This window comes from Podospora anserina, chromosome 6, assembly GCF_000226545.1.
Source record: "Podospora anserina S mat+ genomic DNA chromosome 6, supercontig 2".
Taxonomy (NCBI): Eukaryota; Fungi; Ascomycota; class Sordariomycetes; order Sordariales; family Podosporaceae; genus Podospora; species Podospora anserina.
The window spans coordinates 2,705,338-2,727,772 of NW_001914857.1; the positions used below are offsets into that span (position 1 = coordinate 2,705,338).

General features: G+C 56.8%; 6 protein-coding genes across 6 annotated transcripts, besides 1 other annotated feature; 2 read left to right on the top strand and 4 right to left on the bottom strand.

The window, feature by feature from the left end:
• Positions 1-344: 344 nt before the first annotated feature.
• On the top strand, positions 345-2,038 carry PODANS_6_7310 (uncharacterized protein; the record flags this gene model as incomplete). Its single annotated transcript, XM_001910609.1, has 3 exons — positions 345-924; positions 1,045-1,341; positions 1,407-2,038. 3 exons carry the CDS (start codon positions 345-347, stop codon positions 2,036-2,038), a joined length of 1,509 nt encoding a protein of 502 aa, XP_001910644.1.
• A 302-nt stretch (positions 2,039-2,340) lies between these two features.
• Positions 2,341-3,868, bottom strand: PODANS_6_7320 (uncharacterized protein; the record flags this gene model as incomplete). The annotated part of the gene is made up of 2 exons (XM_001910610.1): positions 2,341-2,761; positions 2,880-3,868. The coding sequence occupies 2 exons, from the start codon at positions 3,866-3,868 to the stop codon at positions 2,341-2,343; spliced, it is 1,410 nt and encodes a 469-aa protein (XP_001910645.1).
• A 530-nt stretch (positions 3,869-4,398) lies between these two features.
• On the bottom strand, positions 4,399-5,747 carry PODANS_6_7330 (uncharacterized protein; the record flags this gene model as incomplete). The annotated part of the gene is made up of 2 exons (XM_001910611.1): positions 4,399-5,482; positions 5,563-5,747. 2 exons carry the CDS (start codon positions 5,745-5,747, stop codon positions 4,399-4,401), a joined length of 1,269 nt encoding a protein of 422 aa, XP_001910646.1.
• A 762-nt stretch (positions 5,748-6,509) lies between these two features.
• On the top strand, positions 6,510-15,143 carry PODANS_6_7340 (uncharacterized protein; the record flags this gene model as incomplete). The annotated part of the gene is made up of 15 exons (XM_001910612.1): positions 6,510-7,213; positions 7,275-7,719; positions 7,786-7,854; positions 7,910-8,033; positions 8,092-8,204; positions 8,270-8,720; positions 8,791-9,249; positions 9,352-11,489; positions 11,559-11,655; positions 11,715-12,640; positions 12,779-13,072; positions 13,133-13,207; positions 13,277-13,617; positions 13,682-14,159; positions 14,220-15,143. The coding sequence occupies 15 exons, from the start codon at positions 6,510-6,512 to the stop codon at positions 15,141-15,143; spliced, it is 7,638 nt and encodes a 2,545-aa protein (XP_001910647.1).
• Positions 15,144-15,641: 498 nt separating this feature from the next.
• On the bottom strand, positions 15,642-16,847 carry PODANS_6_7345 (uncharacterized protein; the record flags this gene model as incomplete). The annotated part of the gene is made up of 1 exon (XM_001910613.1): positions 15,642-16,847. The coding sequence occupies one exon, from the start codon at positions 16,845-16,847 to the stop codon at positions 15,642-15,644; it is 1,206 nt and encodes a 401-aa protein (XP_001910648.1).
• Positions 16,848-20,656: 3,809 nt separating this feature from the next.
• Positions 20,657-22,340: a repeat region (rgion duplique sur le chromosome 1).
• Positions 20,662-22,093, bottom strand: PODANS_6_7350 (uncharacterized protein; the record flags this gene model as incomplete). Its single annotated transcript, XM_001910614.1, has 3 exons — positions 20,662-20,870; positions 20,931-21,776; positions 21,832-22,093. 3 exons carry the CDS (start codon positions 22,091-22,093, stop codon positions 20,662-20,664), a joined length of 1,317 nt encoding a protein of 438 aa, XP_001910649.1.
• Positions 22,341-22,435: the final 95 nt, after the last annotated feature.

Sequence of the window (22,435 nt, forward strand, 5' to 3'; positions counted from 1 at the left end):
AGTCCCGACTCGGCCTTATCAGCGACCCACGTTGGATCGGAAGTCCGATGTTGACACATGTTCGGAAGTCCGACCGCTTAGCGCTGACACCTTCCTGCCGACCTATGGACGGAAGCCGGGGCCGAATTCTGCCTGTCCACGGCAATTTGGCCGCCGGGCGGCTTCCGGCATCGCTGCGGATGTTGTCGTCCCTTACTTGGACTTCAAACCTGTTGGAAGGCCCAGACCATGCCGCATGCCCGAGCCCCTGGCATCGACACATTTGCCGTCTTGGTCTCTCGACTGTCATCAGAATCCTCTGCTCTTACCCAACAAGACCTTAGATGAACCGAAACGACATCGAGATGCCATACCCAATCTACTACTACGTTGCCATTCTTTGCATAGCTGCTCTCTTCACCCGCTCGCTCTATGCACGAATTAGTCTCTTCCAGCGCAAGCGGCGCTTCGCCCGCAAGCACGGCTGCGCGCCTGTGACGCGAGCGCGGGCGTGGGATCCCCTGCTTGGTCTCGACCATTTCGTCCGCCTAGGGAAGGCCGCCGCGCAGCGCCGGTACCTGGAATACTGGCGGAAGAACATGTTCGGGAGGTACGGCAACACGTTCGAGATCAACCTCATGGGCCAGCGCCTGCTCTTCACCAACGAGCCGCGCAACATCCAGGCGGTGCTGGTGACGCAGTTCCCTGACTTTGACATCGGCCAGCGGCGGCGCGACAACTCGGCCCAGCTGTTGGGCGTGGGCGTCTTCAACGCCGACGGTCCCACGTGGGAGCACGCTCGCGCTACCCTGCGTCCAAACCTCACGCGGGCTCAGGTGGCCGACTTGCAGCTCTTTGAGAAGCATGTCGGCGTATGGATGGCGGCCCTGCCCAAGGATGGCCAGGCGGTGGATATGCAGGAATGGGCTTTCCGATTTGTAAGCTGTTGATGGACAACCCACTCGAATTCATCTCGGCACGTCCTTTGCTAACATTGGCCACAGACTCTGGACGTGGGAACCGAATTCTTGCTCGGCACATCTTCCGGCGTACTTGATCCTCAAGCCACGGCTTTGGGCCGCCGCTTTGCCTGGGCCTTTAACCTCGGGGTGGACGGAGTGGCGCAGAAAATCCGCCTCGGAAGCCTGGCACCGCTCTACTACAATGCCGACTACGGAAAGGCCTGCAAGATGGTGCACGAATACGTCGACCCCATCGTGCTTGCAGCGATCGAAGCAACCCAGAAGACCGGGTCTGAACAACACAGCAACGTCGGAGACGAAAAGCGGTACACCTTCCTTGCCGCTCTCGCCAGCGAGGGTATCAGCCCGAAGAAGATACGTGACCATGTATTGAACATACGTAAGTAGCACTTACAGGGCATCTGCGTGTTTATTTGGAATTGTCCGACCTGACCAACCTCTCAGTCATTGCTGCGCGCGATACATCGGCCTGTCTTATGAGTGCCGCCTTCTTCGAGCTCGCAAGACAGCCCGCCATCCAAGCCAAGCTCCGAGCCGAGGTCGACAGACAGCTCGAAGGACGGCTCCCCCGCTACGACGACCTCAAAGACATGACCTACCTCAACTGGTTCATCAAGGAGGCCCTGCGCCTGTACCCCCCAATCCCCATGAACATCCGCGTAGCGAACAAGGACACGATCCTCCCCGTGGGCGGCGGTCCCGACGGCTCGGCGCCCATCTTCGTCGCCGCGGGCCAAGAGGTCGTGTACCAAATCTTCTCGACACACCGGCGGAGGGATCTTTGGGGCGAGGACGCCGACCAGTTCCGCCCGGAGCGGTGGGAGACGATCCGCCCGCACTTCCAGTACCTGCCCTTCAACGGGGGTCCCCGCATATGCCCTGGCCAGCAGTTTGCGCTGCTGGAAACGAGCTTTGTCCTCGTGCGGTTCCTGCAGGAGTACTCGCGGCTCGAGGCGCCCGCAACCTCGCAGCAGCCCTGGACCGAGAATTACACCTTGACCTGTTCGGTGGGACAGGGTTCGTGGGTGAAGCTGATGAAGAGGGGGGGTGAAAAGGGGTCAGAAGTCTCGGCTTAATGAGGTAATCTCGTAGCCAGCAGAAGTGTAGTTGATGCAGCTTAACAAGGCCAGCATTAGCTAGACTACTGCTTAGAACAGAATGGAGTGTATTAGGAGGGACATTTGCTGGCGGACCTCCATAACGAACGGCCATGCACGGTGATGATAATCGAAAGGGCTTAGATACATTCAATTATCTGTGATTATGCTCAAGTTACATTCGCAACTTTTATCTGCAGGGCCAAGTGCAGTGCAAAGAGATGGAGAGTCGCCCCAGGCTAAGTACTTGGGCCGGCAGGCCAAGCATCACCGACAACCGGTCAGTCCTTCAAGCCCCCTTGTCGTCTCCAAAGACTGCCACCGCGAGGAAAGCGGCAAGACACAGCGAGTGCAACACCAAATGCACAGCCGGCCCTCCCAACGCGGCGCCTTGTCCTTCGCTGTCGCCTTGTACCTTGTACTGTAGACGCGCGAGAGCACGATGGATGGGCCAGGCGTGATAAGTGCCTAGAGCCGCAGCGAGAAGTCTCGTGCCGCAAGAGGGTGGCTGGTGGTGGAAGATGGCGACCAGACAGACGAGGTTTGTTGAGAGGAGAAGCCCGCCGTACTGGCGCAAAATCAGCTTCGCAGCCGCGGAGCAGTCGGGCAGTTGTTGTTCCGGTCGGAAGATGAAGGACGCGGCTGCGGCTGTCTCGATGAGAAGATGGAAGACGAATGGAAGGGTTTGGGAGGCCATGGCGTCTGGGCAGGACGGGGGTTGGAAGGGTGGGACAGCAGTAATGAGGGTTGCCAGGACCGGATATTGAGGGTGCAGGCGAACCGGACATAAGAGACACAAGACAGTCTAGTCTCCCTTCACAGCTTTGACTCGCCATTTAGTTGCGGCAGAGACTCCCCCATCCAGCAGCCTTGGATGGCACGCCAATATTTGGTCGCGTCCTCGGTGACGAGTGCACAGTGGGGCGCCTCTCGGAAGAGCACAAGCCCAACCTCACATCCAGCTTCTCGCGCGAGCTGGGCATGGGATTGGACGTCAGCGGGTCCCACCATGCGGTCAGCACGGGAGAAGAGATAGAGCCGACGGGCGGCGGTGCCGAACAGGGTTGGCTTGTTCAGCTCACGCCGCATATCGTTGACTGAGGACATGAAGCCGGCCTTTTGCAGCGCCGTGATGGTGGCCACAGCCGCGAATATGGCAGCCGTGCCGAGAGCTCGGATGGGGGCCGAGCTGGTAGCGGGCAGTGACAAAATCGCCGCATTGAAGGCCTTGGCGAATGAAGTGTCGCCCGGGCAGCAGTCGAAGACAATCTGGCGCAGGTGGTCGCACAGAAGCGTGCCGGCCACCTCGGATATGGACAGGGCCAGTTGTATTGCCGTATTGCAGCCGCCGTGGGAAAACATGTGGAGCAGGGCCTGAGGAATGACAAGATTGGTGGTGCCGGACTCGGTAGTCCGAGTTGTCGTCGGCGGCGGCTGCAACGCCTTGATGATGGCGTCTCGGGCTGGCCGCAGCCGAGAACGGACGGCCGCAAACGAGCGAGCCGAGATATCGGCAAAGACTGTACGGACCAAGACAAGGGTCGCACCGGGAAATGCTTTCCGGTAGCCCTCGACGTATTTGGCGACCCGTGGCGTGGTCGCGCCCCCAAGCCACGTGCAGAGAATGATCAGGGACGGCGGCGGGCATCCGCTGGCGCTGCCACTACCACTGATCTTGTCGTGTGCCGCTGACGGGACACTGGGTTCAAACAGGAAAATGTTGTTGCCCAGAGGCACCAACGGAGTTGGAGGTGCTGGCAGTGGTCCCTCTGGGCTGCCGTCGTCGCCCTCCGTGTGCGGGAGTGTCATGGCTGTTGTGGCACGCCGGCTGGGATGGTTGACGGTTGATGGCTGATGGATGTGTAAGGGAATAATCGCGAGTCTATGAGTGTGTGTGCAGTGGATGTTTTTGTTTGTTGGAGCTATTCTTAATTACCGGCCTTGGATGATGTTGGTCCTCAACAAAAAGATCCGAACCCTAACCCTAGCCCCAACCCTAAGTCCTCAACAAAAAGACCTGAAGCATGTAGATCAGACTCTGCAGAATACCTTCCTCATTCGTTGACTCGGCGATCGATTGGTCACTGTCGTCAACCCGTGGCACGTTTGGCTTCGTTTTAAAGCAGAACGTGACGTATTGGGTGTCGAATGGTACTAAGAGTGACTACCTACTAATGGTGGTATTTCAAGTAACTACCAGGTAGCGATTTCATTTGGTAACCGGGCCAGATACAAGTGACACTGAGTAGTACGGACTGCAATCGTGTAAGTTGGTCTTGATTCCTCCTACACACAATTGCTGGGTAAATAACTAGTGCTCGCAAGTATGTCCATATCATTCAAACACCGTCGCCCGCCCGGCACCGTTTGAGTAAAGACATTTCAATAGCCAAGCCAGGGCCAAAAGATGTCGCAACAACATGATCCTTGCCGCGGCCCATCTTCCGCAGCAGGTCCAGCACTGCCAATACAGTTGGACTGGATGAGTTGCCCCGCGTCCTGTATATCTCCCGAGTAGCCCGCAGCTGTTCGCTTGTCAAATCCAGCATCTCCTGCGCCCCTTGGATGATGGCCTCTCCGCCCGGGTGCAGAGCCCAGTCGAAGTCGGCCACATCGAGACTCTTCAGCCTCGTCTTCTCCCGAAACCCCGGCAGCAGGTCCCTGAACATGGGCCCGATGGCCGTCTTGGTAAATGAGGGCACATCACGGGTCAATACAGTACGGAACCCGGTGCCTTCGGCGTAGAAGGCCATGTGCTGCATCGTGTCCGGGATAGTCGCGTTGTCCCACTCGAGCAGCTGGAATAGCGGCTCAGCCCGACCCGAGTCCCCGCCGCCGTCGTCGTCACCGGCGTCGTCCTGCGGTAACAGCAGCCCGGCGTCGTTGCAAAGCACAAACGCGGCGGCGCCATCGGCAAACAACACGCCCGCGATGCTCACGTCGGCCGGGTCTGCGCAAGCCGCGGCCTCGGCCAGGTCGTGCCGCACGTTGGGCGTGCACAGCTCACACGCGAAGGCCAGCACACGCGCCGGCTTGCCCCGGGACGCGGCGCCGCTGGCGACCTGGGCCGCCGCGCGCATGATGGCCAGCCCGCCGGCGCAGCCCACGCCGTGCAGCAGCATGCGATCGACCGTGTGCGGCAGGCCCAGGCGGCGCGCCACTAGAAGGTCGTAGCCCGGGTTGCCCTGGTTCGTGCAGGTCACGGCGATGGTGTGCGTGATGTCGCAGGGCCGGCCGCCCCATTCTTTCAGCGCCTTGCGGCATGCCTGCGCGGCGAGGTCGACGCCTGCCCGGCGGTAGAATTTGTCCAGATCAGCAAGGGTTGGGGCCTCCGGGCGGCTGGCGAAACCGGTTTGGTAGTCCCCGATGGAGGCGCGCGTGTCGATACCACTTGTTTTGTTGATCTGGAGGAGCTTTTTCAAACTATTGCCAACCACAGCATGTCAGCACGGCTCAGAAGCGACAGAGTCAAGCGGGGAATGGATTCGACCTGCACCACTTACCCTGGCTTCTCCACGTCAAAGAACCTCTTCGCAAACTCATCCAACTTCTCTGGCCCTAGGAGATATGGAGGATATTGGGAGGCAATCCCCGTGATCCAAAGTCCTGGCATTGGCGGCGTGGCATGAGTGCCGTTGGCCCCATTCGTTTCACTCTTTTCACCCATTTGAGGTGCCATCACTGCCATGCCGAGACTGTCTGTGGAGTGCGATGGAATCGACGAGGCGCGTTAGAGATGTTGATGTTGGTAGCTTGGGAGGCGTATCGTCTTTAGGGACAGTTATGAGTGTAAATACCTGCAGGTCATTAGCAGTATTAGGCAAGCATTTCGCAACTGAGTCTGCTGGCGTTGGACCACTAACAGAATGGCCGCTGTGATGCCCAGGAATCCCGTCCGTCCGGAGGAGCCAGCACACCATCACGCCCGGCAGACTGGCTGTTTCGGTGCTGAGTGGAACAGCCGAACAGGCAACAATCCGACAAAGTCGGTGCCGTATCGGTGATCCGACTTATCGGTCTGTTGGCTGCGGGTTGCGGTTTGCGGATTCCCGACGCGTGTCTGCGGCGTGCTGCGTCAGAACCATGAAGCGTCCTTTCGACGCCGATGGGCTTACCGAAGTCTACGGAGGATTGCCGGGTGCACCAAGATGAATATGCCACGTGCAAGCGTGACATCCGGCCTCGCTGGGTTCGGAAGCCGGATTAGGGGAACAGACCAAAGGAGACATCCCGAGACGACGGATGCCACTATAAGGCTATTGATATTAATGCCATGTCTGGTATGTAGACGGGAGACTGTAGGCTGCTGCTTACTTGACTCTTTTGTTTAGCGTTCCGTACCTTGCACATTCGTCGAAGCTTTGTAACTCTTGCCTTACTACTACACAGCCTAGCAGTTACTTAGCACTCGTCGCCATACCTTCGCTTCTCGGTGCTTTCTACAGGAGCCATGGCCGACCTGAGGTTTGAAGATCAACCCGTGTCTCAGGAAGGACGAAATGGCCGAACCAATGGCACTGGCATTGTGAATGGGGACCACCATCCGACGTCTGAAAGGACCACAAACGGAGACTCGGTGAACGGCCATCCCCATGGCAACGGCCTCTCGACTGGGAGTGGTCTCCCCAATGGCAGCAAAACCCAAACCCAACCGCCGGTCGAGCCTATCGCCATCTGTGGCATGGGCATGCGACTCCCAGGCGGCATCACCGATGCTGCAGGCTTCTGGGACATGCTCTACAACGGACGCAGCGGGCGGTGTGAGGTTCCAGAGGACCGATACAACGCCGAGGGCTGGTACGGCCCAGGCAAGATTGGGCACACAGCCAGCAAGTTCGGCTATTTCCTCGACAACGTCAACCTGGCCAACATGGACTCCTCGTTCTGGTCCATGACCAAGAAAGAAATCGAGGCCATGGACCCGCAGCAGCGACTGACGCTCGAAGTCGTCTACGAGTGCCTACAGAACGCTGGTCAGAAACCCGACCAGCTCCGAGGGAAGAAGGTCGGTGTGTACCTCGGCACTTTTGAAGGCGACTGGCTGGAACTCGACGGCCGCGATCCTCAGCACTACCACATGTACCGCTTGACGGGGTACGGCGACTACATGTCGGCGAATCGTATCCACTACGAGTTCGGCTTCATGGGCCCAAGGCAAGTTGTCACAATACAACTGCTTCGTTGGGGGTGAGCGAGGTGACTAATTCCTCTATAGTGTCACCATCAGGACAGCCTGCTCGTCGTCGCTGACGGCACTCCATGACGCCTGCCACGCCATTTTCTCCGGAGAGTGCGAGTCGGCCATCGTGGCATGCGCCAACGTCATCTGCTCGCCGCGGACGACCATCACCATGCAAGAGCAGGGCGTCATGTCTCCGAGTGCTCTCTGCAAGACATTTGATGCAGACGCCGACGGCTACGCCCGCGGCGAGGCCGTCTCGGCCATCTACGTCAAGAAGCTCAGCGACGCCATCCGAGATGGCGATCCGATTCGGTCCGTGGTCCGGTCGACTGCTGTCAATGCCGGCGGCAAATCCTCGACGCTCACGGCTCCGAACACGGCTGCTCATGAGGCTCTCATCCGGCGCGGCCACCAGCTGGCGGGCATTTCCGACTTTTCTAAGACAGCTATGATTGAGTGTCACGGAACCGGAACTGCTGTACGTGTATCCATGCGAGTGTGGTATTGGTGTGATATGATGCTTATTCCGCCGTTCAACATCTAGGTCGGGGACCCCATTGAGACACTCGCGGTGGCCAACATCTTTGGAGATTACGGAATATACATTGGATCGGTGAGTAAACCTCCGCATTTTGATAGCTTTGCCTGGCAGAATCTGATTGAGGCAGGTGAAAACAAACCTGGGGCATAGCGAGGGAGCCTCGGGTCTTTCGAGTCTGATCAAGATGACGTTGGCTCTGGAGAACGAGACGATTCCGCCCAATCTCAACTTCACCACGCCAAATCCCAAAAGTAAGACACCAGCGCCCCAACCGTCCAAACCGCTTCTTTCTAACCATGTATGTTGCAGTTCCGTTCAAGGAGTGCAAGCTCACAGTCCCGACTGAGCCCCGGCCCTGGCCCAAGGACCGAGACCATGTTGTTGGAGTCAACAGTTTCGGAATAGGGGGCTCTAACGCTCATGTAAGAAACAATGGATAAAATACACGCTGCAACTCAGACACTCACCTGTATCTTTATCCAATCAGGTCCTACTCTCGTCCGCTTCCTCGTTCGGAGCTGCAAATGCGACGGCACACAAAGGCGATGTCGAGGCCTTCGATGCCGACCCCGGCTTGCGCCTGCTTCTCTTCTCCGCCAAACACCCCAAAGCGCTCCAGTCGATGGTGTCACAGCATCAAGCCTACCACCTCTCTCACCCGTCACAGCTGCGCGACATGAGCTTCTCGCTGGCCCTAAAGCGCGACGCCCTGAGCTACCGGGCATTCTGCGTAACAGATGGACTGGACGACTGGACGCCAGTTGTCTCGCCCCGCCCGGCTTCTCGCGAGCCGTCGAAGCTCGTCTTCGTCTTTAGCGGGCAGGGGGCACAGTGGGCGCAGATGGGCATGGCGCTGATCAAGAATGTCCCCGAATTCAGACAGAGCCTCCGAGACATGGACAAGTTCTTGCAAACACTTCCCGACGGCCCGCAGTGGAGTTTGATTGGCAAGTCATGACTAAGTTGTACCCCGAGTCCCAAGTTCCCAAGTACTAACACGCTGCATAGACGAGATTCAGGCTCCCAAGAGCCGCAGCCGCATTTCCTCAGCTGAACTGTCACAGCCCTGCTGCACCGCTATCCAGATGGCGCTCGTGGACCTTTTGACGAGTTACAATGTCACGCCAGGCGCTGTGGTCGGCCACTCGAGCGGTGAGATTGCCGCGGCGTATGCCAGCGGCGCCATAACGGCGAACGAAGGTATCGCAATTGCGTACTACCGAGGCAAGGTCATGCTCTCGGTAGATTCGACAAAAAAGCCAGGCGGCATGGCTGCCGTGGGCCTCGGGCGCAAGGAGGTCGAGCCGTATCTCAGCAGCGGCGTCCTGATCGGCTGCGAGAACAGCCCTGAGAGCACAACCCTCACTGGAGATAAAGACGCGCTGGAAGGGGTCATGCTGAATATCAAAGAGGCGAACCCGGACATCTTGGTTCGGGCATTGCAGGTTGACCGGGCATATCATTCTCGTGAGTAATCCCTCGTTCCCCCCTCGCCTGGTTCTCTTTGTGCATACACCAGCACAAACCAGCCTCTCGGGGCACCTTCACGTTTGCTAATAACATGAACAGATCACATGCGACAAGTGGCACCGCTCTACGAAGAGCTCCTCAGCAACATGATCAACGCAAACGACCCCAACATACCGTTTTACTCCACTGTCTCCTGTAAAACAGTAAAGAGCGGCAGGGAGCTGGGGCCAGAGTATTGGGTCAACAACTTGGTCTCGCCCGTTCGTTTCTCCACCGCCGTCAGCCAGATCCTGCGGGAGCCGGGGCGCAAGACGTTTGTCGAGATCGGGCCGCACTCGGCGCTGGCCGGTCCACTGCGCCAGATACTCAAATCCGCCAAGTCCACCGACGAGTACATGAACATCCTGACACGCGGGAATAACTCCCACTCTGACCTGCTCCATGCAGTGGGCCACCTGTGGTCCGCCAACCAGCCCCTACATCTCGCCCCGGTTGTCGGTGAAGGTAAATTCCTCGTGGACCTGCCGCTGTACCCCTGGCACTACGAAGAGCCCATGTGGTACGAGAGCCGCCTGGCACGAGAGTGGCGCCACCGGAAGTTCCCGCACCATGATGTGCTGGGCTCCCGGATTCTGGAAAGCACCGATTCCAGCCCGGCCTGGCGGAACCTGCTGCGGCTTGAGTCGGTGCCCTGGATCAAGGAGCATGAAGTCGCTGGCGACATCGTCTTCCCCGGCGTGGGCTACGTCACCATGGCGGGCGAGGCTGTGCGGCAGCTCACGGGCGCCACCGACTTTACGGTTCGGCGTGTGCACATCAAGGCGGCCATGATCCTAGTCCAAGAAACCGCGACGGAAACCATCACACAGCTCCAGCGTGTGCCGCTGACCAACTCGGCCGACTCGGTCTGGTACAACTTTACCATCTCCAGCTACCAGAACGGCAGCTGGCTGAAGCACGCCTTCGGGCAGGTCTCGGCAGGCTCCGAGTTCCCGCACGAGGCCCCCGATCTGGCGCCGTTGCCGCGCGTGGTTTCGCGAAAGGCCTGGTACCGTAAACTGCGTTCGCTTGGGCTCGAGTACGGGCCCCGGTTCCTCGGACTTAGGGACATCACTGCCAACCCCGTAGAGCCAACGCTGCTGACGCACATGACAAACGATATCCGCGACGGAGAGTCGCTCTACGCCATCCACCCCGTGACGCTGGATCTTGTGCCACAAGCAATAGCCCCGGCATTGACCAACGGCCTGACCAGGCGGTTTGACCGGGTGGCCATCCCCACGTACATTGACGAGATGTACATTGGACCCCCGGCAACACCAGACATGGCCATGGAGGTCCGCATCACCGAGGAGCGCAAGAATGCGCGCATTGCAGATGCTGTTGCCGTGTCAGACGGCAAGGTAGTCATCTCGGTGAAGGGCATGCAGGTGTCCGTCATCAGCGACGCCGAGGGCGACGGCGGACAAGACCCCCACGCGGCTGTCGAGCTCGAGTGGAAGGAAGACGTGAACTTGATGGACATCACCACCCTCATCCGCCCGGCAAAGGACCGGCATGACGTCCACAAACTACTCGACAGGTTCTCAGCGCTGTGCATGCTCGACGCCGCCGAGCGGCTGCGGGTCGTCGAACCGTCCAGGCCCCATCTCGCGCACTTTCGACAATGGCTGGACGGCCTTTGCGTTGACATCTTGGGTGGCCGCTACGGATGCTTGTCTTCTCAGCAAAGCGATGTCGACATGTCCCCGGCTCGCCGCCAAGAGACGGTCGACACGCTGTACGCCCAGCTCTTGGACACGGAGGCGCACGCAGCGGCGACGGCCGTCTACCGCATCGCCAGCAACTGCGACTCCATCTTCAGCGGTACCACGGACGAGCTGGCCCTCCTGCTCGAAGACAATGTCCTCCACCAGCTGTACGATTTTATGCAGAATTCGGAGTACTCGGCGTTCCTTGATCTAGTGGCTCACCGAAAGCCCAACCTCAGGGTGCTGGAGATTGGCGCGGGCACCGGTGGGACAACGGCGACCGTCCTGCCCGCTCTCAAGTCTGCTTATGGCGAGCGCATGTACCTGTCGTACACCTACACTGATGTGTCCCCGGGCTTCTTCCCCGCGGCCAAGGAACGCTTCAAGGAGTATGAGGGCCTCCAGTATGCCGTGCTGGATATATCCAAGGACCCCCTGGAACAGGGTTTCGATCCTGAGAGCTTCGACCTTATTATCGCCTGCAATGTAAGTGACAGACCACAGCCACAGTGATGGTGGTGGAAGAGGGAGTGCTAATATCGATGCCATCGCTAGGTCATGCACGCAACACCAAACATCCACGAGACCCTGTCCAACGTCCGCAAGCTCGTCCACCCTCGGGGGAGGCTGTTCCTGCAGGAACTTTCTCCAGGTAAGTAACCACATGTTCCTAGACGTGATGACATCAGTCACTAAATACTCGGCTTGCAGAAACCAAATGGATCAACTTCGTCATGGGCGTCCTGCCGGGCTGGTGGCTCGGTGGCGCCGATTTGCGGTTCCCCGAGCCGTACATGGACAGCGCCCGCTGGGACACAGAGCTGCGCGCGGCAGGCTTCGCTGGCGCAGAAGCAGTCGCATACGACGGCTACCTCAACAACAACATCATCACCACGCCCGCCGCACCGCAGCCACCACCCTCGAAACGAGTCACCCTGCTCCATTCGGGAGAGACCACTACCACCACCACCATAGCCGTCATTGCCTCTCTTCGCGCCCAGCTCCAGCTCTCCGGCTACCAAATCGACCTGCACACCCTCGACACCCCGTCCCTCCCAGAAAACCAAGACATTCTCGTAGCACTAGACCTCACTGAACCCTTCTTCCACAACCTCACACCGCGCCGGCTTGCCTCCTTCCAGGAGCTGGTGCGGCAGGCGCGCGACCGCGGCTGCGGCGTGCTGTGGCTCACGGGCGCGAGCCAGGTCGGCTGCGTGGACCCGCGCTTTGCGCCCGTGGTCGGCGTGGCGCGCGTGCTGCGCACGGAGACGGGGTTGGATTTTGCGACGCTAGAGTTGGATTGTTTGGGCCAGGTCGATGTTGAGTTTGGGGCCGTGCCGGCTGTGTTGGCCGAGTTTCAGCGCCGGGGGCCGGAGGAGGAGGATGTCAGGTCTGAGGCGGAGTGGGCGTGCGTTGGGGGGAGGGTGCTGATTGGCCGATACCACTTTGTTGATGTCGCAAAGGGGATTACCACGGCGGGTGATGGAGAGGGTGGGCCCGCGGAAAAGACGGTGCTGAAGCTGGAGCAACATCGTCCTGGTCTGGTGAATACGCTATTCTGGGAGCGGAGAGCCGAGACGGCGCTGGGGGAGAATGATGTTCGGGTTGAGGTGCAGGCTGTTGGGCTGAATTTCAAGGTAAACATGGCCTCGTCTTTCCCGCCCCTTTATTTCTTTCTTTCCCTATGAGCCGCTTGCTAGGTTGTTTGGCAACTTCCCTTACCTCCCTCACCCAACATACACCCCGTGAAGGCCAAGCTGACAGCATTATTACAGGATGTCCTCGTCTCGCTGGGGATTGTGGCCGAGCCCTACTCCATCGGGCGCGGCATGGGCTACGAGTGCAGCGGCACCGTGACAGCCGTCGGATCCAGCGTCACCGAGCATCGTGTCGGCGATCGCGTCATTGCCAGCTCGAGCGGGTCGTTTACCACTTCTCTGCAAGTGTCAGAGACGCTGTGCGTCAAGATGCCAGATACCCTGACGTTTGAGGAGGGTGCCTCAATGCTCGCCGTTTATTGTACCGCTATATACTGTCTCCTCGACGTCGGTCGCCTAGCAAGGGGCATGGTAAGTCAGCCCAGTGATGATTGCGTGCTTCTCACAGCCAATACTAACAGACGTCTTTAGTCGGTGCTTATTCACTCGGCCACGGGTGGTGTTGGTATCGCGGCTATTGAAGTTGCCAAGATGATTGGCGCTGAGGTACGTGTTGGAAACGCCTCCATGTCCGGGGTCGTCGACATTGAAAACTAACAAAGTTACGCGGCGCAGATTTACTGCACCGTCGGCAACGAGTCAAAGGCCGAGTACATTGTGGACCGTTTCCACATTCCGCGCCATCACATCTTTAACTCCCGAGATGCGTCTTTCCTTCCCGCACTGCTGAAGGAGACCGGAGGGCGCGGCGTCGACGTTGTCCTCAACTCCCTGGCAGGTGAGCTCCTGCACGCGTCCTGGAAGTGCGTAGCCAAGTTTGGCACCTTTGTCGAGATTGGTCGCCGCGATCTTGTCGGTCAAGGGCTGCTGGCCATGGACGTGTTCGAGGCGAACCGGGCATTTGTTGGCTTTGATCTACTGCGCTTCTCCACTGAGCGACCCCTGATGATCAAGAGGTGAGTGGACTCGACGGCAGTGAGCCTGGCACTTGCTTTTGAACTGTACTGACGCCTCTAAAAGCCTCATGGAACGCGCCCTTGCCTTCTACACGCAAGGACATCTACGCCCCATTTCCCCCTTGACAACCCTGCCCGCCACCGCCATATCCGACGCCATTCGGTTCATGCAGAAGGCTCAGCACATGGGAAAGATCGTGGTCACTATGCCCGAGAATCGCAACGAACTCGTGTCTGAGGCGACCCGCAATCCGATAGTGTTGCGGAGCGATGGTGCGTATCTTCTCGTCGGCGGTCTGGGTGGCCTGGGTCGCGCCATCACAACTTGGCTTGCCGAAAAGGGGGCTAGACATTTTGTCTTCCTGTCCCGGTCAGCCGCGTCTGTTTCTGACCATGACCCTTTCGTCCTTGAGCTTGAAGCTCTGGGCTGCACGACCGTAAGGGTATCAGGCGATGTGTCCAACTATGAGGATGTGTTACTGGCCATCAAGGCAGCGGGAAGGCCGATTGCTGGTGTGCTGCAGGCATCCATGGTCCTCCGGGTATGTTGCCTCCTATCTACTTACTAATAGTGCCAATGGGCGCTAACGTTTATTGTGCAGGACAACAGTCTGGTCGATATGTCGTGGGACGACTGGGTGACGGCGTCCCGGCCCAAGATCCAGGGCACCTGGAATCTGCACAACGCACTCGCCCGCGAGCAGGCCGAGCCACTGGACCTGTTCTTCCTCTTCAGTTCCGCTGGCGCCATGAGCGGGCAGTGGGGCCAGGCCAACTACAACGCCGGCAACACCTTCCTCGACGCCTTCGTGCAGTACCGTCACTCGCTCGGGCTGCCGGCCAGCGTGCTCAACATTGGCGTCATCGGGGACGTGGGCTATGTCAGCGAAAACACGGACGTTCTTGACTCACTACGGGCCACATCCCAGTACATCATGGAAGAGCCCGCGCTGCTAGACTGTGTCGAGCTCATGCTCCAGCGGTCGGCGGCCCGAGCGACGACGCCGGCCGCCCCCGGCGGTGATGATGCCATGTACCGCTATGCACAGCCTTCGCAGATGGGTATCGGCATGCGCTCCCTGCTGCCCATCACGGCACCCGCCAACCGCACCGTCTGGCGCAAGGACCCGCGGATGCTGGTGTATCGCAACCTGGAAGACACGGGCGGCGCCGGGTCGGGCGGCGGAGCGTCGTCGTCGGACGAGGAGCTGACGCGGCTGCTGCGGGAGATCAGCTCTAACATGACGCTGCTCCGGTCGGCAGATACGGCGGCGCTGATCGCACGCGAGATCAAAAATACGCTCCTCGGCTTCATGATGCGGTCCGAGGACGAGCTGGACCTCGACGGCCCGCTGGCGTCGGTGGGCATTGACTCGCTGATCAGCATCGAGCTCCGGAACTGGATCCGTCGACGGCTTGGGGCCGAGGTTACTGTGCTGGAGATTGTGCGCGCGCCGAGCTTGAGGGAGCTGGGCGCGACGGTGCAAAAGAAACTCGTGGAGAAGTACGAGGCGCGGGTTGGATAGGAGTTGTAGATAGAGCACCACATGGTGGGAGTTTTGGTTGGTTTACTTTGTCAGTTTTCATGAGCACGCTTTCTCGTTTTTTCGGGCCATATCGGCCATCGACACACTGGTGTTTGAGGCACATTCAAAGACCTTAGAACCTCTAGATGGGTGCTCACAAGGGGCACTCTTCGTGGATACAAGCTGGAAAACCTTGTTTGGAGAGGGGGACTGGCACAGAAGAGGGTTTTCACCCCCTCAAAACCGCCACCGGGACTACCCAACGGCTTGACATAGGTACCTGTGTACATCGTCATGTATAGCTAGTGTACGTCTGGTACCTATCATTAAATGGATTTTTCGAGCGATCTCCCGCTTCGTGGGGGGTCGCCTTCGGCAAATAAAAGGTCACAACAACAACGCTTTCTCGTTCGTTTCTCAACGGTGGTTGATGATTATTATATCTCATCATTGTTTGCACATCTCTATTTCTAGATCTTATCTTGTCTGGATCCGAGTCTAATATTGCTTCAATGCGCTTCTAAGCTTGTCTACAAGTCCCATCACCACCGAGCGCTCCGCGGGCACACTGCGAATACCTTCATCCAACATGCCAAAGGTGGGCCACTGAGACTCTGCTTCCTGCCCCCCAGAAGAAGTGGGGTCCTTCTCGGTGAATATTAGTTCAATCTTCATCGAGATGTCGGTAAAGACATGCTCGGAAGCATCGAGCACCATCTCGGCCTGCAGCCGCTCACTCCCGTCGCCGAGACAGACTGACCCCAGCTGCACGCGGGGGAACAGGCGCGACAGCGGCCTCTGCGAGATGGTGCTGCCCTCGTCGAGAATCCGCTGGAGGCACTCGAATACGTTGCGGAAGATGGCTGCCAGGCGCGAATAGCACGAGAGGAAGAGCAGGGCCGTCGCCGGATCATGGGCCGGCGCCGACTGGCGGAGGATACTAAGCAGCTGGAGCGCTATTCGCAGCGTTTCCTCCAAGTTCAAGTAATCGCTCTGGCGGCCGTCATACGCCTGGGCTTCTGGCAACTCCCGCAGTGCGTGGATGGACTCTGCCGTTGCTTCCTGCTGGTTCACCAGAAGAATGTTGAGGCGGGCGAGCTCGTGGACCCGAGCATCCAGGCCGGTTGTCCGGCTTTGTCGGTGCCCAAGTGCTTGTTCGCTATCGTTCATTGTGCGGTCCATTTGGCTCGCCTGGCTCCCCTCAGCTTCACTCACCGAGGCATTCTGGAGCCCACCAAGCTGAGGCTTGCCGCCCAATGCCGTCGGCACCTCTGTGAGATGGAAGAAATCTTGGTACAATAGCGGATTGATAGGGGAGGAAATGTCAGATCCGCTCAGCCGTGGCCACGAGTCCATGGCCTGGAGCATACGTGAGTCGAGCGTATCGAGAGTGCCAAGACTGGACGAGTCCAATGCCTCGATATTATCAGGCGGTGTTGTTGAGCTGGTAGTGCCGCCCATGCTTAGATCCATGACCGGCAGAGTGGAGCCCGTCCCTTGGGTTGGATAAACGGCATTGTTTAGATTCGCCGTCGTACTCGCAACCTGCTGGCTCCGCCGCGAGGGACGAGGGGAGCATTCGGCCTGGGCCCGGATGCACCGGTTGCATGCTCTCTGGTTGGGAGCCCTCCTGCAGCGCAATTTGGAGCTGTGACACCGGTGGCAGGCAGGCCACCTGGTATGACCATCGCTGTCGTCGTCCATGGCCCATGTGTTATTGCTGAAGCTCGGGATATTATTTGCTTGCTCGTAACAACGAATCGGGCCGGAGGTGAATATTGGAAAGGATTTCCGGTAATGTCGCCAATAAGGGCGGATCTCACACGGTTACTAGCATCTTATTAACCATGGGCCCCAGGGCCCGGTCTGTCAGCTTGGGGCATTCTTATATGGGTCGGAGATAGGCCGGCGTAGCCACAGGCTACGGCCCCAAAGCTCGCTTCTACGCCCTACAAGGTCGTTGCATGACCTTCACCGGCACCAACTGTCGAATTCTATTGGAAGAGAGTGGGTTTGCGAAGGCGCAGCCCAGAGCCAACTACCAATTGGAAGGTCCAGCCTATCTAAGCCTATCGTACGGTCCAGTGGCTGCAGTTGCTGCTCTCGCTACACAGCCAACGTACATATCAATGCTGTGCCATGTTACCTTGCATGCTTACTTTAAGTCAGCGAGCGGAATCTCTGCGTGCAAGATTCTCCTTTGGGGTTTGAAAGCTGATCGATGTGGAACCCGCACCTTTTCGCGTATCCTTTATCACTCATCACACCAATATTCTTTTACTTTGCCACTTGTACACCGTTATGGATCCTCAAACCACCTTTGCTCTGGATGCTTGCAGGACGGTACCTTCCGTGGCCCGTGGGATTTGATAACCCTTTCAAGTGAAGGCGGCAACTCCGAGGTGAAGGAAACTATGGAACTGGCCCCGGAAACTCAGATGCAGACACATCCATCAATGGCGCCAACCCTTATAGGAATGAAAAGAAGATTGGCGAGGCTATCAAGCAGATCGGCGTCCGCATGGATAAGAGCTTTGTCAAATGACCCTTGTACAGGTACCGACGGGCAAGGGTTTGCGGTGGCCTAGTTGATTGAGACTTGAGAGGCTGGTCCAATTAGTATACTTTACGCTGGTGTTCAGGGGTAATAGGGGTGCGGGACCTTGGCTGTGTGTGGCCTCGTGGATTTATTGTTACCTGTAGCGGAAGAAATATTGGAGCAAGAGCACGCCGCTCCTGTTACGTCTTTGCCAATCACAATTCGAAAGCCACGGGGCTACATGTTATCTTGATCTAAATAGGCAGTTCAGGCAGGAATTAAGAGGGATCAGTGATTACCTATCCCTACAATCCCTCTCCTTCTCGTCTCAGCTCCACCATATCCCAATACACTCTCCTTTGCTGGGTATAACCCTTACCTTGGTCCCCTTCAGCCCTCAACCAGCTTCGCCAACTCAGTAGCAGCTACATATCTCCCCGGTCTCTCCTGGGCCAACCTCTTTCTCCTTTTGCCTCCACCTCGTGCTCTCCTCGCCCTGCTCCACGACACAAAGAATGGGCCCGGCTCTGCCAGCAATTGTCCATTCCGGCGCCGTGCCTCGTGTCGCGTAGATACCCAACCCCAAATCTCGACAAGCTGCGCAAAGTTATGGTGGTCTTCCCAGATGGGGATCACAATGTGGAGGTGGAAAACCCTTCAGTCTTAGAATGAATTGATTGCTCTGATGAACAAAAGAAAGCTTTCAAGAGCACTGAAAGCCACGTATTTATACATGAATAGTCCCATTCCTTCCACCCAAGCCACGGCAAGCCCTCCTGAGCTTCCGTTTATCCATCCGATGTTCCATTGAATACTGAAGCTATTTCCAAGTCTATGACGCGGCTGAATCCTTCCATTGCTTGGCGTTGCACTAGGTACAAGGCTTGCAGTGCCCGCTCCACTTTTCCTGCTCCACACACAACTTAATTACGCCACTCTGACGCTAATCAGTTCAAGCAGAGTCAGCAGAGAGAAAAGAACAGGGGATACCAGGCAATACATAGGCAACAGCTTCATTGTAGCTGCTCGACCCGCTATAGTGCACCGACGGGACGACCTCGTCGAGCTGCAGTAGCGGCAGCATATCGACGCTCAGCCAGTCCATGATCTGCACCCGGCTCTAGCGCAGATGCCCAGGCAAGACTGAGAGAAGGCGTCGCCGATGACGTCGGGGTTTCTGGCCATCTTCTATAGAACTTGGACGGTAGAATTGGCGAGGACGCGTTGGATTGCCTCGCCCGTTCTAGGGTATACTTAAACAATCTACCTACCTAGGTTAACAACGACGGTAGGCGCCCTTTGCACCTATGCCACTAGTTCGGCATCCTGCTCTTCTGCTAGCGCCGTCTCGAGGACGATGGCACCTGCGCAAGTGACGTTGTCGGAGACGAACTCGACTAGTATAGTAGCGCCGGATAGGGTTTAGGTGATAAATAGGATTCCCTCAGGGAAGCTTAAGGGGTAGGAACCAACACCTCGTTCCCGGAGGTACTAGACAGCGGCCTTGGTTTAGCGGTTAGCAAGGAGGTTGTAAAGCAGCCGCGGGGGTTACCATAGTGGGAATCTGAGCCGTCAAGTAGTGTCAACCTTGTTCAACAGTGTCAACGATGTCAACAGTGTGTCAACAGGCCAGGCCCACTTATAGCCACTAAAGCCATAGGGGGCACCTGCTGCACGGCCCCTATATGGTTCCTTCTTCCTACCCCAGGCTCGTTCAATTAGCTACTGGCTTAGTGGCCAGTAGCCGACCCTTCCATCCACCCAGTAAGTCTTTCACTATTTAACAGGCCTGTATTCAATCCCCGTTACGTTCCACTAACTTTGTTCTTTTCTAGCGCTCCCTTCCAGTGCTCACCTACTAGCTCACCCACTAGCTTACCCACTAGCCTACCTACTAGCCCAATTGACAGTGGCTAGCTTAGTGGCCGGTTCAGTAGCCTGGCCGCTGTAGCTTTTTGAAGAATATAGGCCCTAGGGTGTTGACACTATTTGCAGCGTTGACACTGTTGACTTAATTGCCACAATTTGGTGGGCAGGCACAATCCTACCATACTGAAGTCAACGATCGCTTCTCGGTAGCCATCAGTTGCGAGAAGCCGCTAAGATAGCGGCAAAGAGTTGTGTGGGAGGTGAGGAGCGGCCAGTCGTCGAGTTTGCCCGCTTGTACGCGATCAGGACGTTTGCGCTGTCCAGGGAGACCACAGCAAGAATGAGAAGAAGAGTTTGGAAAAGGAGAAAAGGAAGAACACTTGAACGGAAATGAGATTTGATCAGTTCATTGCATGTCGGCAGTGGGGTCGAATCCTCGGGCATCTTTCCAGTTCCATGGCATGCGGCATTGACCGAGGACCCTTGCCTGCCCTTTCCTATTCTAAAAGACGGAGTCTCAACAGAACTGAGGCGTCTGCAGACGCCTGGTCACCTGGGCGAATGGATAGGATGGATCCCTGTGAGATTCCTACTTCCGGCCGACACTGGTTGTTAGATGCCCTGGCAGGGAAGGTGTACCATCAGCAGCATGAGGTGGCTACCGATGGATGGGTGGATAGCCTTGATCTGGGCCTGTGTCTGTGATCCGACGTTAGATAGCTAGTTCACTGGACAAACAGGAGAATGCAGATAACAGTTCATGATGGCTATCAACTTTGTAAACTCGAAAGGAACCGCTAATTAATGGCGTAGTGTACGTAGCCAGTACTTTGATGTGTTAGGGCTCTTCGTTCTTCGGTTGGTTGTACTCATCCTGATCACCGGTCAAAGAGTACGAACCTGAACCAAATTTCGACTTCTTCCATGATTACAGCTGGCGAATCGATTGCAAATCATTCATTACTCTTTGTTATCGAGATATGTACAGACGCTGAAAGTAACAACTTCTTCTACAATTTCTCTCTCCTGCATCATTTTGAGAATCCGATGCCCGAATCCTCCCACAACCGCATGCCACTCTAGTCATGTATGCGATGGACTCGCGCCACGCTACAAAAACAGCGCGCAAACCCACAGGACGAAAGCAGACGGCGCGATGAACCAGCACATTGAGATGGATACGAAAAGGTGATGGCCGGAATGACACTGTCCTGTTAGATTAAGAGCAGCTCCAACATCTCCAGAGAGTGTTTGCTCGTTTGTGCCACAATCGCGGTAGTGAGCCATGTACAGGTGCTGATTAGTTTGGTCAAACACGACTAGTGAAATATGTAAGTCTAGGCTCGACATTCCATAACATTAGGAGAGTGTAAACTAACCATACGCCGAGCGCAGAAACGAATCTCCAAGGACCGCTCGATCATACGATCCCTTTCTCGGCAAGACGCCGAGCGCACGATACCCCGGCTCCAGCTGCGAGATGAACTCCGAATATGGGACTCGGATCGTCAGATCTCCAAACGTGAAGTCAACAGTGCCGGGTTGCTCAACCATCGAGCAGGGAACTTCGAGGCTTCCATCTTCTGAAAGCGTTGCATTAAAGTCATCTTCCAAGCTGTTGAATAGATGCTGGGGAAGGTAGCTCCATGTTGAACCAGTGTCAAGAAGAGCGGGCATCGTTGAATACTCGTAAGTAGAGACAAGTCTGCCTGGTGTGGTTACTCCGACTGACTTCATTTGTACCCAGCATCGCCACGGGCCCTCCTTGCTGCCTTCGATTTGAGGTGGCATGTTGTCAAATTTGTGCAACTTGCCGCTGAACTTTTTTGTGTCAAGTCCACCGAAGATGATGGCGCCACCGGACTCTGAACATTGACCTCCTAGGGCTATGCTGAATGCTTTCGACTGCGTTATCCCCTGTGCGTGGAGCTTATCGATTGACGATAACTTCAGTGCTAGGAAGGATATGAACTGACTGCTGCCAGGGACTAGGATATTATCAACCGCATAGCCGATTTCCGCGCCCCCCTTTCCGTACCCGCTGTGTTGCGTCACGTTCTTGTTGACACAGGTGGAGGACAAGCCTGGAATATATCTTCCAGAAGCATTGCACGTTTCCTCCTGGCTCTCAGTGGCTGCTGTCGCGCAAGTCGGGTCAACCCAAAGCTCGAAGGACCCCGTGTCGAGGACGACCTCAACAGGTTGTGGCGGAGTACCAATCTGGACTGATATCGGGTGTGTTAGTTGATGGGTACATGAATGGCATTGCGGAATACCTACGTGTAAGCAAATATGTTAAAGTCGAGACATTACCTAAGGCCACAATGTTGTCTCTTTTCCCGAGATTCAGGGGATGACTCCGTTTGTGCATAACAGGGAAAGACAACAACCCCTTTTTGGTTTCTTGTGTGGACAGAGTTAGCGCTACCCCAAGAAGGGCGAAGGCTAGCTGGAGACCTGCCAGTGCTAGCATCATCACCGTTGTCGACGACGACTGACACGAGGTGTCTGCAATCGAGAGACGATGCCTCAGATTGGACATGATGTGCGAAATACTACAACAGCATTCTTCAGCCCGGTCTCGGAGGTCGGGACAACAGAACGAAATCTAAAAACAAAGACATAAAGAGATTGACAGCTGTGGATGTGGTCTGGAACAACGCCAAGGCTTCTCCCGTCGGTGTGGTACAACAATGAGTCTCGTATCAAAGACATTTCTGAAGCGGATGGCTTTCCAGAATAGGCAACAATAATCATGGTACACGACAGGCTGCCCGAGAGCTGCATGATATTATATCTGTGACTGAAGTTCAGGGGAGCCAATGTCTTGCAATCAAAGCTTTTTCCTTCAACGACGCTTCAGTCACCAGGGTTCTTTGTGGCA